Below are 17076 nucleotides of genomic sequence, written 5' to 3'. Positions count from 1 at the left end.
GCACATGAAATTATATCAAGGGGAAAAAATATTGTCCACACATCAATCCTGTATTCATCATTCATATTTGCAAAGGTCTTTATTAAACTTGCCCTTTCTTGACAATTTCAACAGTCAAGATTACTTCCCAACTCATGACTTTTATATAGTCACAGAATCATTAGGGTTGGAAAAGATCACTAAGATCATCAAGTCTGCTGTCAAACCAATACCACCATGCCCACTAAACCAGGGCCCAGAGTGCCCTGTCGACTTTTTTTCTTTAACACCTCCAAGGATGGTGATTCCACCATTTCCCTGGCCAGCCCCCACTTGGATCCAGCCTCTTTTTAAGGAGTTGTAGAGAGTGAGGGAGGCCCCCCTCAGTCCTCTTTTGACCATACTAAACAATCCCAGTTCCCTCAACTGCTTCTCACCAGAGCTGTTTTCCAGACCTTCACCAGCTTCATTGCCCTTCTCTGGACACACTCCAGCAGCTCAGCATCTTTCAGCTAGTGCAGGAGAGTATAATTTTTCATTTGATGGCCTCCAGTGGAGGTCTTCTAGTGTCTTCCTCTTGATGCCTTTGTAAATATTCCTTCCGGTTACTGGTTTTCCTGTTAGTGTGTTTTCCTGTTAATCAGTCACCATGAATTTAGGGTCCTGTGATTAATCCTTTGGCAGGAAACTAAGAGCTTGCTTTATGCCCATTGATTTTAATCTTGAGCTGCAATTTTCCCTCCGCTGTTCTTGCAGCTTACTCATTTTGTGCAGGAGGTTCTAAAGAGAAGGGATAAAATCAGCTGTGTTTATTCTGTGAGACTGAAACTGACTGTACAGCAGAGTTAGTGTAAGGACATAGTGCCTCATTTATTGCCCACTGCCAGTGGTTTAGATTTCAAGAGTTCATTTATTAGGGAGTGATTTGTTTTCATTAGTAGTGTTTAAATGATTGTGGGCTATTACAGCTGGAGTACCACTTAGCTCTATAGGAGCTTCCTCTCCTATAGAAGTAACAGAACTGCCATATGCAGGAGGCTGCTGGAGTGTGGTATTTGATATGATGGTGCTCTCTGATTTCCAGTGGTGGTTAGTACCTTCTCTTTCATGGATTCATAGCATCATTTTGGTTAGAAAAGATCGTTAAGATCATCAAGTCCAACCAGTATCTAACTCTTAACAAGTTTGGTGCTAAGCCTTGTCCCTCAGCACCACGTCTCTGTCTATTTTAAATGCCTCCAGGGATAGAGATTCAGCCTCTTCCCTGGGGTGCTTGTTCCAGCCTTTGACAACCCTTTCAATGAAAAAGTTTTAATATCCAACTTAACCATCCCCTGATAGAACTTGAGGCCATTTCATTTTATCCTGTCTCTTGTTACTAGGGACATGTCCCAAAGTGCCAAGTCTATCTGGTTGTTTTTTTGACACCTTCAGGGATGGTGATTCTACCACTTATCTCGGCAGCCCATTTCAATGCCTGACCACTATTTGAGTAAAGAAATTGTTCATAAAGCAGGGGGTTGGAGCACCTCTACTACAAGGACAGGCTGAGGGATCTGGGGTTGTTCAGGCTGGAGAAGAGGAGGTTCTAGGGAGACCTGATAGCAGCCTTCCAGTACCTGAAGGGGGCCTTCAGGAAGGATGGGGAGAGGGTCTTTACAAGGGCCTGTGGTGACAGGACGAGAGGCAATGGCTTCAAACTAGAGAAGAGCATGTTTAGATTGGACATTAGGAAGAAGTTCTTCACTACAAAGGTGGTAGAACAGTGGAACTAGTTGCCCAGGGAGGTGGTTGAGGCCCCGTCCCTGGAGATATTCAATGCAAGACTTGACAAGGCCCCAGGCAGCCTGGTCTAGTTGGGGATGTCCCTGCTGACTGCAGGGAGGTCAGACTGGATGACCTTTGGAGGTCTCTTCCAGTCTGGACCATTCTGTGATTCAGTTTATGATTATAATATCCAATTGAAAACTTCCCTAGTGCAACTTGAGGCCATTTCCTCTTGTCCTGTCACTTGTTACTATGAAGAAGAGACCAATACCCCCCCTTACTCCAGACGCCTTGGAGGTAGTTGCAGAGAATGAGAATATCTCCCCTCAGCCTCCATTTCTCCAGACTGGACAACCCCAGTTCCCTCAGCTGTTCTTCATAAGCCCTGTTCTTCAGACCCTTCACCAGCTTTTTTACCCACCTGTGGACACACTCCAGCACCTCAATGTCCTTTTTGTAGTGAGTGCCCCAAAACTGAACTCAGTGCTCAAGATGTTGTCTCACCAGTGCTGAGTAGAGGGGAACAATCACTTCCCTACTGCTGCTCACGCTGTTCCTGATCCAGGCTGGGATGCTGTTGACCGTCTTGGCCACCTGAGCACATGTTAGCTTGTATTCAACTGCCTGTCAATCAACATCCCCAGGTCTTTCTCTGCTGGGCAGCTTTCCAGCCACTCTGCCCCAAGCCTGGAGTGTTTATGACCGAGTAGGAAAGGAAATAGTGGGACAACTTGAATCTGAGAAGTACCCTGCTTATTAAAGCTTGGTTGTTCTTCAAACTTGAGAGGTTGCACATCTCAAAAAGTTCTCAGAGACTTTTTCTATTAATTTGGCAGGGCCTTTGTATTCTAGCCTGGTGCTCTTCTCACTGTAAATACATGTTTTAAAGACACTGGATCTGTGCTACGTTACAGCTTCTGAAAGTGCTTTGTTGTGAATCACAGGTGGAGGGAGTTTGAAAGGACATCTGAATATCATCTAGTCCAACCCTGCTGCAGGATGACCATGTTTTGTACATGGGGGTTGGTTAGTTGGTTGGTTTTGGGGGTTGGTTGTTTTTTTTGGAGTGTATTCATCCAGTTTTATAGAGGTCCTCTAATAGAAATGATGTTGTGTCCTCTGTATAGGTTTTTTTCTTTTTACTTAAAAAAGCCAGGTTGGGTGACATAATTTATCATTGACAAATTAAATTGATGTCTGTCATAGCTGAAAGTTAAACTGGAATTTTGTCATTAAGGAAATCTATTTACATGTAGCAGGAAGTATACAATGTGTGTGAGTAAGTTTGAACTAAGAATTTAGTACTGAGGTACAATGAGCTTCTCAGTTTGTACATGGACTAAGACAATTTAAAATATCATCACTAAATAGAATGAGGCCTTCATGATAGAGGGAAAACTCAGTTTAGAAAGGAATAGAATAGAATAGAATAGAATAGAATAGAATAGAATAGAACCGAACCGAACCAGACCAGACCAGGTTGGAAGAGACCTTTAAGATCATCGTTTCCAACCTATCATCCAACACCACCTAATCAACTAAACCATGCAACCAAGCACCCTATCAAGTCTCCTCCTGACTAGTAACAAGATGAGAAGGACAGAGAATCCATGCTGCATCTTCAGCTGTATTTGTAAAAAAAAAAAGGATTATAAGGATTCATAGTATCATAGTATCAGTCAGGGTTGGAAGGAACCACAAGGATCATCTAGTTCCAATCCCCCTGCCATGGGCAGGGACACCCCACACTAGATCAGGCTGGCCAGAGCCTCGTCCAGCCTGATCTTAAACACCTGTAAAATGTTAAGGTTTAGCTTTTCACTAACCATAAGAACTATGAAATTGAACAGTGTTGACCACTGTAGTATTGAAATGCTGTGATGACACCGTGGAATGTATTGTGAGCAGAGTCTTTGTAGCATATTTACAGAGTGTGCAATTAGTTTCCTAGAAAAACAAGCAAGATTGTGTTTTGGTCAGGAGAGGGAAAAGCGGTGCTGGAAAAGCAGTCAGACCAAAGCTGTTACCTGCTGCCAGATGAGTAGAAATGCTAATTGTGCTTGACATGACTTCCAGTAAACTTTGTCCTTGAAAGTGGATGAAAGAATAAAATACAACAGTGAGTTGGAAAGTGCTGTCATAAAAGGTAAAAAGCCTTTTGTGATTGAGGGGAGACCCACCTGTGGTCTGTAGTCCTGTGTTATCAACCTCTCCCCTTGGCTAATTCAGTTGGTAAGGTCCACATGTCTGTAGCACAGTGTGTACCACTTGTCTGATAGTAACATGGAGGGTGTGGGCATCCAGCATGAGCCATCAGCTTTCTCTGAGCATTGTTACTGCCTCTGCAAAGGTGCTGAATTTAAGAAGCAGTGCTTAAAGCATTCACCTCCAGAAACGGATTCCTTGAGGGAAATCATTCAAGGAGAAATTATGCTTGACTGTGAAGTAACCTGCAGGAGGTCATCTAAGTAACACCTGAACCACTAAGTGATGGTGACCACAATATAATTGCATTCCAAATCCTCAGGGAGGGAATATGAAGAACCACAGCAGAAGTATAGAAAGTTGAAGGGTGATTTGAACTGAGTGAAGGCTGTTAGCAATGAATTTTAGTTAAGGTGTTTTCACTTTTTCTGCCAAAGTAATATGGTTATATGGAAGCTATTCAAGGTTATTAACAGAAGTCATAAATAAGAATAAAATTAGAGTCAGGGCTATAAAAAATAAAATTATAAAGGTCAAGAGGTTACTTTTTTGAAAAGGGTTATATAACAAATGGAGATCAGCTCTGGGGAAAGGGACCTGGGAGTCCTGGTGGACAGCAGGCTGACCATGAGCTGAAAATGTGCCCTGTGGCCAACAGCGCCAATGACATCCTGGGGTGTGTTAAGAAAAGTGTGGCCTGCAGGAGGGAGGTTCTCCTTCCCCTCTGTGCTGCCCTTGTGAGGCTTTATCTGAGCTCTGGGCTCCCTAGTTCAACAGAAGCAAGAAACTGGAATCCAGTGGAGGCTGCAAAGGTGAGAGGAGTGGAACATCTACCTTACAAGGAAAGAATGAGCGAGCTGGAGCTGTTTAGCCTGGAGAAGATGAGACTGAGAAGGGATCTTATCAATGCTGATCAATATCTAAAGGGCGAGTGTCAGGAGGATGGAGCCAGATTCTTCTCAGTGAGGTCCAGTAATAGGACAGGGGGCAATGGACACAATCTGGAGCACAGGAGGTTCTGTGTGAACATAAAGATTTTTATTTTTTTTTTTCCTTTTGAAAGTGCTAGAGCACTGAAGCTGCCCAGGGAAGTTGTGGAGTCTCATCTGGAGAGATTCCAGACCCGTGTGGACATGTTCCTTTGTATGATTGTCTCTGGGTGAACCTGTTCTAGGAGAGGGTTTGGACTAGATAATCTTCAGAGGTCCCTTCCAACTGCTACCATGCTGTGATTCTGTGTAATGAGAAGAGCACAGATAACAGTGTGCAGTGAGAGGAAGAGGTATCCATGCAGTTGAGATGGTTTCTAAGAGAGCATTCCACTGTTTAGTACTCTGAAATGTACTGGGAAACTTTCACTTACTCAAAACAACTCTCACTGTTGGGGCAAATATATACCTGCATTTACAGACACCTCATTGATAAAACAGGTCTCAGCTGTCAGATGCTATAATTTTCTTGGTTTATATTAATATGTTGCATTACTAATTGCTTGTTAATAATGAAAATTACCATGCCCAAACTGATGCTGCTGCTGTTAAGCTGAGGCTCACTGTGTTACTCAGCATGAAATGGAGAAGTAAATATTATTCTATGAAGAAGCAAAACCAATTCAAGAAATCAATATTTCATCTGCAGCGTAAAACTATCCCCCTACTAAGATAGAATACATAGAATACATAGAATAAACCAGGTTGGAAGAGACCTTCAAGATCATCGCGTCCAACCCATCAACCAATCCAACACCGCCCAAGCAACTAACCCACGGCACCAAGTACCCCGTCAAGTCTTCTCCTAAAAACCTCCAGTGATGGCGACTCCACCACCTCCCCAGGCAGCCCATTCCAATGTGCAATCACTCTTTCTGTATAGAACTTTTTTCTAACATCCAGTCTGAACCTCCCCTGGCACAGCCTGAGACTGTGTCCTCTTGTTCTGGTACTGCTTGCCTGGGAGAAGAGACCAACATCTGTCTGTCTACAACCTCCCTTCAGGTAGTTGTAGAGAGTAATAAGGTCACCCCTGAGTCTCCTCTTCTCCAGGCTAAGCAACCCCAGCTCCTCAGCCTCTCCTCGTAGGGCTTATGTTCCAAACCCCTCACCAACTTTGTTGCTCTTCTCTGGACTCGTTCCAGCAAGTCAACCTCCTTCCTAAACTGAGGGGCCCAGAACTGGACACAGTACTCGAGGTGCGGCCTAACCAGTGCAGTGTACAGGGGCAGAATGACCTCCCTGCTCCTGCTGGCCACACTGTTCCTGATGCAGGCCAGGATGCCATTGGCCCTCTTAGCTGCCTGGGCACACTGCAGGCTCATGTTCAGTCTACCGTCGACCAGCACCCTCAGGTCCCTCTCAGCCTGACTGCTCTCCAGCCACTCTGACCCCAGCTTGTAGCTCTGCATGGGGTTGCTGTGGCCAATGTGCAGAACCCGGCACTTGGATGTGTTCAATCTCATGCCGTTGGACTCTGCCCATCTGCCCAGCCTGTCGAGGTCCCTCTGCAGAGCCTCTCTACCCTCCAGCAGATCAACTCCTGCCCCCAGCTTGATGTCGTCAGCAAATTTACTGATGATGGACTCGATGCCCTCATCCAGATCATCAATAAAGATGTTAAAGAGCACAGGGCCCAGTACTGATACCTGGGGCACACCACTGGTGACTGGCTGCCAGCTGGATGTGGCACCATTCACTACCACTCTCTGGGCTCGGCCCTCCAGCCAGTTCCTAACCCATCGCAGTGTGCTCCCATCCAAGCCATGGGCTGATTGATGTGCTGTAACTGTGCTGGAATTTTTTGTGTTTGTAGTGATTGTTTTTCATGGAATGGAATATCAGAATTAAAACATTCACATAATATTTGGTGTGCTTAAATTGTCATCATTTATACTTTGTGCAGGGCCTAATAGTATTGGCTCTTAAGCTTATGCTGTTATGGTTTGAAGTTTTGGAGCCATGCAGTTGATCATTAATCCAACTGAACTCACTCTTTGCAATGCTAATGTCATCTGGATGGATTTTGTAGTTCTGCAGTTTGCTTAATTTTTTTTTTTTTTTGCATTTCCTCTGTTAACAAAAGTTTGTGAAGCCACAAAAAGAAGATTGTGCATTAACAACAACAAGTTCTCTACAACTGACTTGTGTTTACATGGCTGGAGATTGGGATGATGTCAGTTGCAAAGGCAGTGATGTTTAAAAGTATTATTTGTTTATACTGACTGCTTTGAAGATCAAATCAAAATAATTTTCTTTTTTGTTGTTGTTACATTTTCAATTTTGGTAGCTTTGTTCCATTTTCAGTGAAAAGTTAATCAGCTTTGCTGCTCAGGTAACAGCTGGGGATGACTTAATCCATATGAAGGAGTAACACTGGTGCAGCTGCTGCTGCTGTTCCTGACCTGGCTCGTGTTTTGGCCAAGCCCTTCTGGAAATAGCACCATGGGATGATACTGTGCTAGCTCAGCTCTGCAGGTGCTGTAGCTGCACTCACACAATGCTGTGTACGATCCATAAGCCCCATTGATCCTGAGCTAAGGAGTTTGAAAACCACCCCTGTGTCTCTGCATAGAGATTGTGGTGTATCTGTAATCCAGGGGACTCAACACTGGAGAAGTACTAACAGTGGCTATGGAACTGAAAGATGGTCTTCATTTTATTTTGCACATAAAATTAAAAGCACTTGGCAACTGCAGGCATGACCCAAGTCCTACATGGCTATCACTTCTGTATCACACTCAGTTGTACAAAGACAAGACAGACAGTTTTACTGCTCCTAGTCTGACAGTGCTTCAAAGGACAGAGGGTTTTTTGAAGCACTTCTTCGTGAAAGTCTTGTTCAATGCATTGCTGTGGTTGTTGCATTCTATACTCTTTCATGTGTGTTACTGAGCTGTAAGTTTAGCAGCAACTTTGATGTATCAAAAAATGGATTGTGTTAATTTCTTTTGTTCCTTTATTACATTACAGGTACTGTAAGAATTGAAATGTTCAGGAACATGCAAAATGCAGAAATCATAAGGAAAATGACAGAAGAATTTGACGAGGTATAGTATACCAATAGGTCTTTAAACATTGTGAAATACATTACAATAAACTTTTGTTTTTAAATCAAAATGCAGTGGGCAAGAAACCAGTGGATAAGGAATGTCCTTGTGTGCAAATTTGCTTTGACAAGCAGACCAGTGATTTAAACTGTTGGGTGAGGAATAATAAGACAGCATCAGCTTTAGGAAAGAATAATGGAAAACCAACAAGTAATGAAATAATTTGGAGAGGTCATCATAGTTGCTCATCTTGAAAAGTTGGAGTTGTGGATTGAGTAGGCCCTGGATGCTCAAATACTGGTCCTGAAGAGTTTGCACATTAGCCAGTTCAATGACGGAAGGATACTGTCGCACAAAAGCACAGAGTAAGCTCCTGTCCAGTCCTGTCAGAGAACCCAGCCAGCTGTGACTCTGCAAGAAGCCTAGGTCTGTGTTAGCCCTAGTCTGGATCTATGCAGACCTTCATCTACCATTGTATGGTTTTAGGGATGTCATTGCCTGGCCTCATCCTGGCTGATAGGTTAAGAAGAGTGAAGATTAGTGAGGTTAGTAAGCTGGTGACAGGTTTAGAGAACGAGTCTTCTAAAGAGCAGCTGAGGGAACTGGCATTGCTTAGTCTGAAGAGGAGGCTGAGGGGATGCTGTCTTGTTCTCTACAACTAGCCTGTAGTGAGGTGGAGGTCACTCTCCTCCTCAGATAACTAGCAATAGGACAAAAGGAAATAGTCTCAAATTGCACCAGGGGAGGTTTAGATTGGATATTAGGAGAAATGTCTTCACTGGAAGAGTGGTCAGGCATTGGAACCGGCTGTCTGCACAGGGAGGTGATGGAGTCACCATCCCTGAAGGTGTAAAAAAACTGTGTAGACATGGCACTTCAGGTCATGGTTTAGTGGGCATGGTGATGTTGGCTTGCCAGCTGGACTTGATGATCTTTGAAGTCTTTTTCAACCTTAATGATTCTGTGATTGAAATGTGTGTGGTTTGATTAAATTTGAAAGACAGGTTTTTTTGCTGCAGGGGAATACAAAGTTCAGGTAAAAAATTATTTGATTTACAGCTCTTTTGCACTTCCATTGCTAGCTTTACATGGTTCAGTCTGGGTGATAAGTTCTGAGAGATCAGCAGTGCTTGTTCTTCACAAAACTACAGAATAAGTATGTACAGATGGATTTAACTTTGATACTACTGACTTCTTATCTGGGGAGAGAGATTCAGGCTGGAGCCTTGATCTTTTGGATAATCTGGAGTTGTCTTATGCAGTGGGGGAGATTGTATTTAATTGGTTTCACTGAAGGGGAAAGAAGAATTTTCTAATTACGGGGAAACTGTCTCACTGAAATGCAATATTGCTTGAATTGAGAATAGTAAGAGCAGACTTGGAGAGGAGTTAAATGTAAATGAACTGAGTGTACACATAGAATCACAGAAAGTTTTTGATTGGAAGGGACCTGAAAAATCTTCTAGTTCAAATACCCCCACGTGCATGGGGAAACCTTCCACTAGACCAGGTTGCTCAAGGCTCCATCCAACTTGGCCTTGAACATTTCCAGTGAGGGGGCATCCACATCCTTGGGCAACCTGTCCCAGTGTCTTGCCACCCTCACTGCAAAGAATTTCTTTCTAATGTCCAAACTAAATCTATCCTGTTCCAGCTTAAAGTCATTCCCTCTCCCTAGTTCTCTCATTACAAGCCATTGTAAAAAGTCTCTCCCCAGCTTTCTTGTAAGCCCCCTGCAGGTATGAGATGGAGGGTTAGAAGTGAGAAACACGAATGTGTGTAGTCATCTCAGTTTTCACCATTGTTTTCTTCATGCTCTCAACATCAAAGATTATCTTGCAGAGTTGATCTACTGTCACTTTCCTGACATCATCATCCTGGCCATATTCTACATGCCTATTCCAATCTTGCAATAATCTTTGGAAGATAAGATGTATGAAACTGTATGGAACTTGTGAATCTGTAGTAAAATTTCTATTCTTTCTATCAGAAGGCACGTTTTACCACACTGGAAAGGGTACACTTAAAAGATTTTAAAAGGGCCAATAATGACTTTCTGATAAGATCTCAAGTGTAAACTTGAGTAAAGCAGAGTTTGTGGGGAGGGGGCATTCATCTGATTAGAATATTAAACTGGATTTGAAGTGGATATGCAAAGTGACACAAACCTTCCATCACACAAGCCCTTTTGTTTTGGGTCTTGACCTTAAATATTTTGAGGAATTCCTTTCTCGTCCTTTCCCCCGACTTCCTAACCTAGGACACAAGAAAAAGAATTGATTCTTGATGCATAGCTTTAACTATACAGAGCTAATTTTGCAAGTCTATAGACAGTTACAATGTGGTCTTGGAAAAAGTGTTTTCATGCCAACAGGCTACTTTGTTAAAGGTTAATGTATTGCTTTTATTTCTTACTCTCTGTTGGCTTCAAGGAAAAAGATAGTGTTCAGCTTAGAAACTTAGGTGATGATAGCGACAACAACATCAAAACAAATTAAATGGAGGGACTTCAAATACTTCATATTTTCATTTTCTTGTTCTTCAGGACAGTGGTGATTATCCACTTACCATGCCTGGGCCACAGTGGAAGAAGTTTCGATCAAACTTCTGCGAGTTCATCGGAGTGCTCATTCGGCAGTGTCAATACAGCATCATTTATGATGAATACATGATGGACACGGTGATCTCTCTTCTGACTGGTTTGTCAGACTCCCAGGTCCGGGCTTTCAGGCACACCAGTACATTAGCTGGTAAGTCAGATAATGCAGACCTGTTTGAGATGTCTCCCATGAGATGGGTGAATTTCTTTCCAGAAGTAACTATTCTGCAAACAAAGCAGTACTAGGGTGGTGTGGTGGGTTGACGTTTTTCCCCCAACATTAACTTTGCCAGGCCAACTCAGTTAGAAGCAAATGAAACTGTGTTTACAAGCAAAAACTACACTCTACGATGGAATGCAATGAACATGTACAGAATGTACTGTATTTTCAATATTATACAGATATTTACAGTTAGCAAACAACACAACCCTCCCTGGTCAAGAGACCGGGAAAGCCGTTCCACTGCCCCCGCACTCCCAAGAGAGAAAGGAGCGGAGAGAGACTTAGGTTCGACTTAGCCAAGGTCAGCCAAAGCACATGATCTCTCTTGAGCAAAGCAAAACAGCCAAGGTCAGAAGAGAAGATAAAAGGGGAAAGAATTGCTATGGTACAGCTCCTCTTATTCCAGGTATTTACCCAATAAATTTGTTTAGAATAATCTTTTGGTTTCCTTTTTACACCCAATAGTGATTTATTTATATTTTTCTACTTTTCTGCTCAAATCTGTAACTAAATTTTAAGGGCATAGCCTAAAACCACCACAGGTGGCTAGTTTGAGTGTAGGTGTCTAAAGCTGGTTGTGTCAGGTGATGTCTTTTTGCTCATCATGTCCTAAAATATATCTTGGAGAAAGATTCTTTTCCCTAAACTCTTCCTAGATCATGCCAAGTATTTAAACCCTTCATAGGAGATAATTGGCATAAATGAACTACTTCTTTTGCCAATATTTGCTATATATTTAGCCACTCTTTCCACAATCAGCCCCTTATAATTTTATTCAGGTTTCCAGGTGTAACAACCAGTGTTCAACAGATTCAATCAGAATTTGGTTAAAATTTCATCTCTTGCTGTGAATCTAACAGGCAGCTTTCCAATGATACTGAGAAACCAACTCCAAATTTGATTTAGACTTTGCTTTTAAAGTTGAAAACCAAACCCTTTTAGCTCACAGTGACTGACCTTTTGGAAGCCTGTCTCCTTGCATTCTTCACCTACCTCAGTTACAAAACTTAAATTATGCAGACCTGAGTTTCCAGGTTTGCTTTACCTTTACATGTTCACTATTCAAAGGTGAACACTATTAGACCTGCAGTGAACTATCTGCTGGAAATACATGCCTATTATTTAAACTGAGATGGAAACTCTGTTCCTTTCCAGTTGATGGTATCTTCAATTCCAGGTGATTTTGATTTTCTCTTTGCTTACATTGTGGCTACTTGTTTCACAGGAGAGAGATCATAGAGTGAGGTATGCGCTCTGGTCTCTTCTTGATTAGGTCATCCTGTTTGAAAAGTATGAGTGGCTTAGTTCAGAAGAGACAAAATGGCACTATATATTAGAGATGTTCCATAAGAACAACATTATGTGGAAGAAATAGTTGCCATCATTTGGAATGGATTGTGGAGATAAAAGTGTCAAACAAGGATAAAGCCAAGGTTCATCACAACTAGATTTGGTTTTTTAAGCCACTGCTTGCTTCTTGCATTAGATATACACATTTAGCACTTAGATTAGGAATAGGAGCTGCCCAAGATCTCCAACATTCCAATGATAATATATGTAATCTGTTTGTTTGTTTAACAAGCTTGAGAGCTTTGTTTTGATTCTACAAATTTCTTTCAAACTTATTTTTGCACATTTAATTCTATTGCTGTCCTGCAGGGCAGGGGTCAGCACAATGCCACGGAGCTCAGTCTTCATAAGGATTATGAAAATTTACTTGTAGCATTTTCTTTATTCTCGAGGGAATGGTTTTGAGGTCTTTGTTTTCAATTTTCCTCTGTGCTAGCCAATTTGAATCAGCAACAATACACTGCAGCAAGAAACTTCAGGTGAAAATTACATGTGGGTCCTTCTAAAGCTGCCAGCTTTGAACAACAGCAACATGAGACAAAGTTACCATACAAGTAGCTTCACTTCTCCATTTGTGTAGTTGCTTTTCTGTCTTTGGAGGCAACACTGCATATTTAGCAAGAGATGTTGTGATAGTTTGTTACCTTATTTTGCTGTTTTTTTCAGGATTGTCAAATGTGATATGCCACAAAATGTGGGAAAGTCCCTTATTAATGTTTTTGTAACTGTAAATTAAGATAGAAAATTTTATACATGATAAATACTATATCCAGCATGTGTGAAAAAGCATATAAAGGGGTATGTAAAGCTATAGTGGTTTATTTATGCAACTATACACTTCAGAGCAGTGTCAGAAGTATTTTCAGAGAAACAATGCTGTGCTCCCTTATAATTGAGTATGGGCTAAGAGTTGTCCTGTGGGAGGCATCTGTAATAAGGATTCATAGTAGGGAAATGTATTCCACACTGATTGCTTTTATGGTGTACACTGATCCTGCAGATTCACATACTTGCCCACTAACCTTAGGCACTCAGAACTTGCATAATATTCTGGAGGAGATGGCAAAGAGCATTGCCTGGAGTTCAGTGCAACATACATTCTCTTTTCTAATCTTCCCATCAACCAAGTAACCTCAGTATTTCTTGGGAGGCTTTGTGTCAGGGTCAAGTTGGTTATTTTCTGTGAGCACGGACCTGACTACAGGTAAAGAGTCATATTATGTCTTCTGCCTTTGCAGCTATGAAGCTTATGACTGCTCTTGTGAATGTTGCCTTAAACCTGAGCATTCATCAGGATAATACACAGAGGCAGTACGAAGCTGAGAGAAACAAAATGATTGGCAAAAGAGCTAATGAAAGGTTGGAGCTGCTGCTTCAGAAAAGAAAAGAGGCAAGTGAAAAGATGATTTTTTTAATTTATTTTTTTTTTCCTGTTTCATGTGTATTCCCTGCAACAGAAAGTTCAGGGTGGTTTGCCTTAAGTACTGTAGTGAGAAACAAGAAATTAGTTCTGTAGTCATGTTTGTATGATCTCAAGCATATTACTTGGGCTACGTTCTTCAGTTTTGCGTTAGCACGTTCTGCTGAGTTTGTGTGCTGTTCTGCGCACGCAGGGCAGTGTCTGCGCTCAGGCTTGTGCGTTTGACCAGGCAGGGAGGAAATAGTCTCAAGTTGTTAAGTAGTAACTATTTTGGTTATAAAAATTACTTTAAAAAGAGGCTCACATGTAATCCCTCACTGCAATGCCCCTTTCTCCCTTGCATAACTGAAATTATTCTGTAGTGTCTCATTAGTACTTCTTTTTGTAGCCTCTTTCAAGAAACACTGGAGTGGGGGCTATAGCACCTGGTCTCAGTGAGAAGAAGCTAGGGAGACAATAAAGTCGCTTTTAGTAAGTACCAATATGACATTAGGTGAGCAAAATCATTAGAAGGTTGCTGTAATCATCTAAAAATAAAGTATTACATCCCAGGAAATTCAGTTTTGGAGTTGTACTTAAAGATGACAAGTAGAAAATGAATAGGCAATTCACCCAAACAGCCATAGTCTGGGAGGATGCCATGTCAGACTCATAAGACTGATTGAAAAGTTGAAGTATTTATGACTTAGATTTACATTTATTATTTTTTTCTGTATTAGTTTTGAATATATTTTTCCACCACTGTTTTACACTGTGGCAAATTGAAGATCTCTGAGAACTTTATGTTGTATGCAACTTGAATTCTTTTAGGTATAACTTTGACTCAAAATTCCTTGACCATATAGTCTCTGTCTGAGGATAATTATGATTATGTATTTGTGGGTTCATTTTGCTCCTATGATCCACATTACAATTTTGTTTGGCTTTCATAACTCTTTAAAATCATGCATTAAGTTACAAAGCAAAGAAGAATCTCTCTGCCCAAACTACAAGAAGAAACATTTAAAATATTAAATTCAATGTCAACCTTAAAGCATTTTAAAAAGCAGAATTGCTTTGTCAAAACAGCTGAAGTGCAGTTTCTATTCCAGATTTCTTGATTGTTGCTTTGGATTTCCAGACAAGGACCAAGACAAGAAAAACTAAACTAAGCTTGGTTTAGTATCTCTGTGTCTATGGACATCTTCTCTGCTCATTCTTTCAGCTGTTCTTTTTGATGTCTTTTGGAGTTGCAGTGTATAATTTCTCTGGGGAGACTGAAGCCATGATTCCCAGGCTAGCACAGGGCTGTGAAACTGAATGAGCATTTGGCAAACCTTAACTTTTGTCATTTATGTTCAGTCTCTCTCCTATCACTACTCACTGAAACTAATCAAAAAATGTTGCATAGGAGTAAGCCAGAGAGGAGTTGTGATGGTTGAGTATGTCCTCAAATAGATGGTGTTAAGCCCAGCAGAGCACCTGGTGTAGAAGAGGTTTGTTAGGTTTGGATGACCTAACTACTCTGTAAGAATTCCTAATGTAATGCTGTATGGTCCCTGGGTTTAAATATGCTGAATTTACAACAGGATTCTTAGTTGTCTGTTTTGATGTAGTGCCATCATAAGCAGCCCTCATAGGCACATACACAGACATGTGTTTATCTTCATGAAGATCTGTAGGGACAGTTTGCAAGCCAAGTATGGCAGATTAATCTGAACCAGAAGAGATGGAACAGTCTCTGAAGTCTTTCATTCTCATACTGTCTTACACATACCTCATGTAACAGCAGTGTGTGAAGGTCTACTCTTGACAATGAGAACTGGATGGTTTATGTAACAATATGCTATAAAACAGGAGGTTTTAGTTACTGTCAGTAGTAATCCAAATTTTGTGTTTCTTGTGCATGTCTTCTTGAGCTTCTCAAAATGCTTGCACAGTCAAGAAGAGAATGTCATCCTTACTTTTACTTAAAGAGGAGCACATCAGATCACTTTTGCATTGGTAGGAGCAGGAATCCTGAGACACAAATGCTCTCTCAAGATGCCTGAATTTAAGCACTGAAATTCAAGTACATGATCTGGAGAAGCTGAAAGTGTAAAAAGCAATTAAAGTTTGGGAGAAAATTAATATTTTTGTAAAAATGGTTAATTCAATACTGAAGATACTGTTGAGAACTGTATCTTTTAAATGTTAGCATATAAAAGGGTTCTCGCAATGCCCTACTGAATCTCTGATTGTCCTTCTAAACCAGGTCTGCCTCACCACCTGAGTACCTGTATTGGTTCTATAGCTGGTACCTCACCAAGTTTATAGCAAGCATTAAATTCCCTATAAAAAAAGGGAGGAAGTCATTCATGCTGTCCCCTCATCTATGCCACTTAGTCTTGTACAGTGCTGCTCAACTTCTCATTCAGGGATATGTCAGAGTACATTTTCTTCAGTATTTTAGCCTCTTTATGATTCTTGAAGTTCAGACTCTCCTACCTATCTTCTGTGGTGTGTTTCTCTATTAATGATTAATAGCCAGAGTTATCCAGGAGCTACACCTTTCCCTTTGAGGGTCTCATTAATTTTTCAGAAGGCCTCCTGAGGCTCCTGGGTTCTTTCCCATCCTCATTTTACTCCACAGTGTGTGCTAGGTTGTCTCTAAAACCATATTTCTGTGGATGTTTACCTGCCTATGTCCTGTGTAGTCAACTAGCTGAGGAGTGATTCATGTTCCATTTTGAGTTATGTATGTTTGAACAAGCATTTAGGACAAGAGGTTGCACAGGAGGAGGTTTAGATTGGGTATTAGGAAAAATGTCTTTACTGAAAGAGTGGTCAGGCTTTGGAACAGACTGCCCAGGTGGAGTGGGCAGTGGTGGAGTGACTGTCCCTGGAGGTTTTTAAAAACCAGGTAGACATGGCACCAAAACAGTTCTATTACTCAGTCTGTGGATTGAACTGATGCTGGAAATAGTGGGTTTTTGTGAAGCCATGTCTAAATATGCTTGAGTGCCAACCCTTGATGTGCACCCAACTTTTTGCTTTGTACTAATTTCTTTGGCAAGTGTGTGACAATAAATTTAGTCAAGAACCCTCAATGCCTCCCCTATACAAAATGGAGATAGCACCTTCTTGTTTTTTTGGAAACTGGCAGACTTCACTACCTGAATTTTGCAAGCTACTTTAGATCTTAATGGGAAGATTCTGCAGAAATATTTATAAGCACAGCTTGAAAAATATAAACGCCTAGGGGAAAGTGTTTATGAGCCCTTGTTCTGCAGGAAACCAGAACAGTTGACCATAATTTGTCAAGCATTGGAACAAGCTGCCAAGGGAGGTGGTGGAATCACTATCCCTGGAGGTGTTCAAAGAACTTGTAGACATGGCACTTTGAGACATGGTTTAGTGGGGTTGGTGGTGTTGGGTTGATGGTTGGACTTGATGGTCCAACCCCAAAAGTTCTGTGGTTCTGCCTCTGGCTTTAAAATGTTTTATCTGTTAAATATCTATATCTGTAATTATAC

At 41.4% G+C, this 17076-nt stretch overlaps 1 protein-coding gene across 2 annotated transcripts in view; it reads left to right on the top strand.

Moving 5' to 3' along the window:
- Positions 1-17076, top strand: part of STAG1 (stromal antigen 1) — a 186314-nt gene that overhangs the window by 95223 nt on the left and 74015 nt on the right. For both annotated transcript variants that reach the window (XM_054166324.1, XM_054166323.1), the window contains 3 exons: positions 7914-7990; positions 10536-10740; positions 13401-13552. In XM_054166324.1, the coding sequence (XP_054022299.1) occupies positions 7914-7990; positions 10536-10740; positions 13401-13552 (434 nt within the window). The remainder of the gene's footprint in view (positions 1-7913; positions 7991-10535; positions 10741-13400; positions 13553-17076) is intronic.

Source organism: Dryobates pubescens, chromosome 13 (assembly GCF_014839835.1).
Source record: "Dryobates pubescens isolate bDryPub1 chromosome 13, bDryPub1.pri, whole genome shotgun sequence".
NCBI lineage: Eukaryota > Metazoa > Chordata > Aves > Piciformes > Picidae > Dryobates > Dryobates pubescens.
The sequence above is the reverse complement of the archived record's forward strand: the minus strand, read 5'-3'. Positions and strand labels throughout refer to the sequence as shown.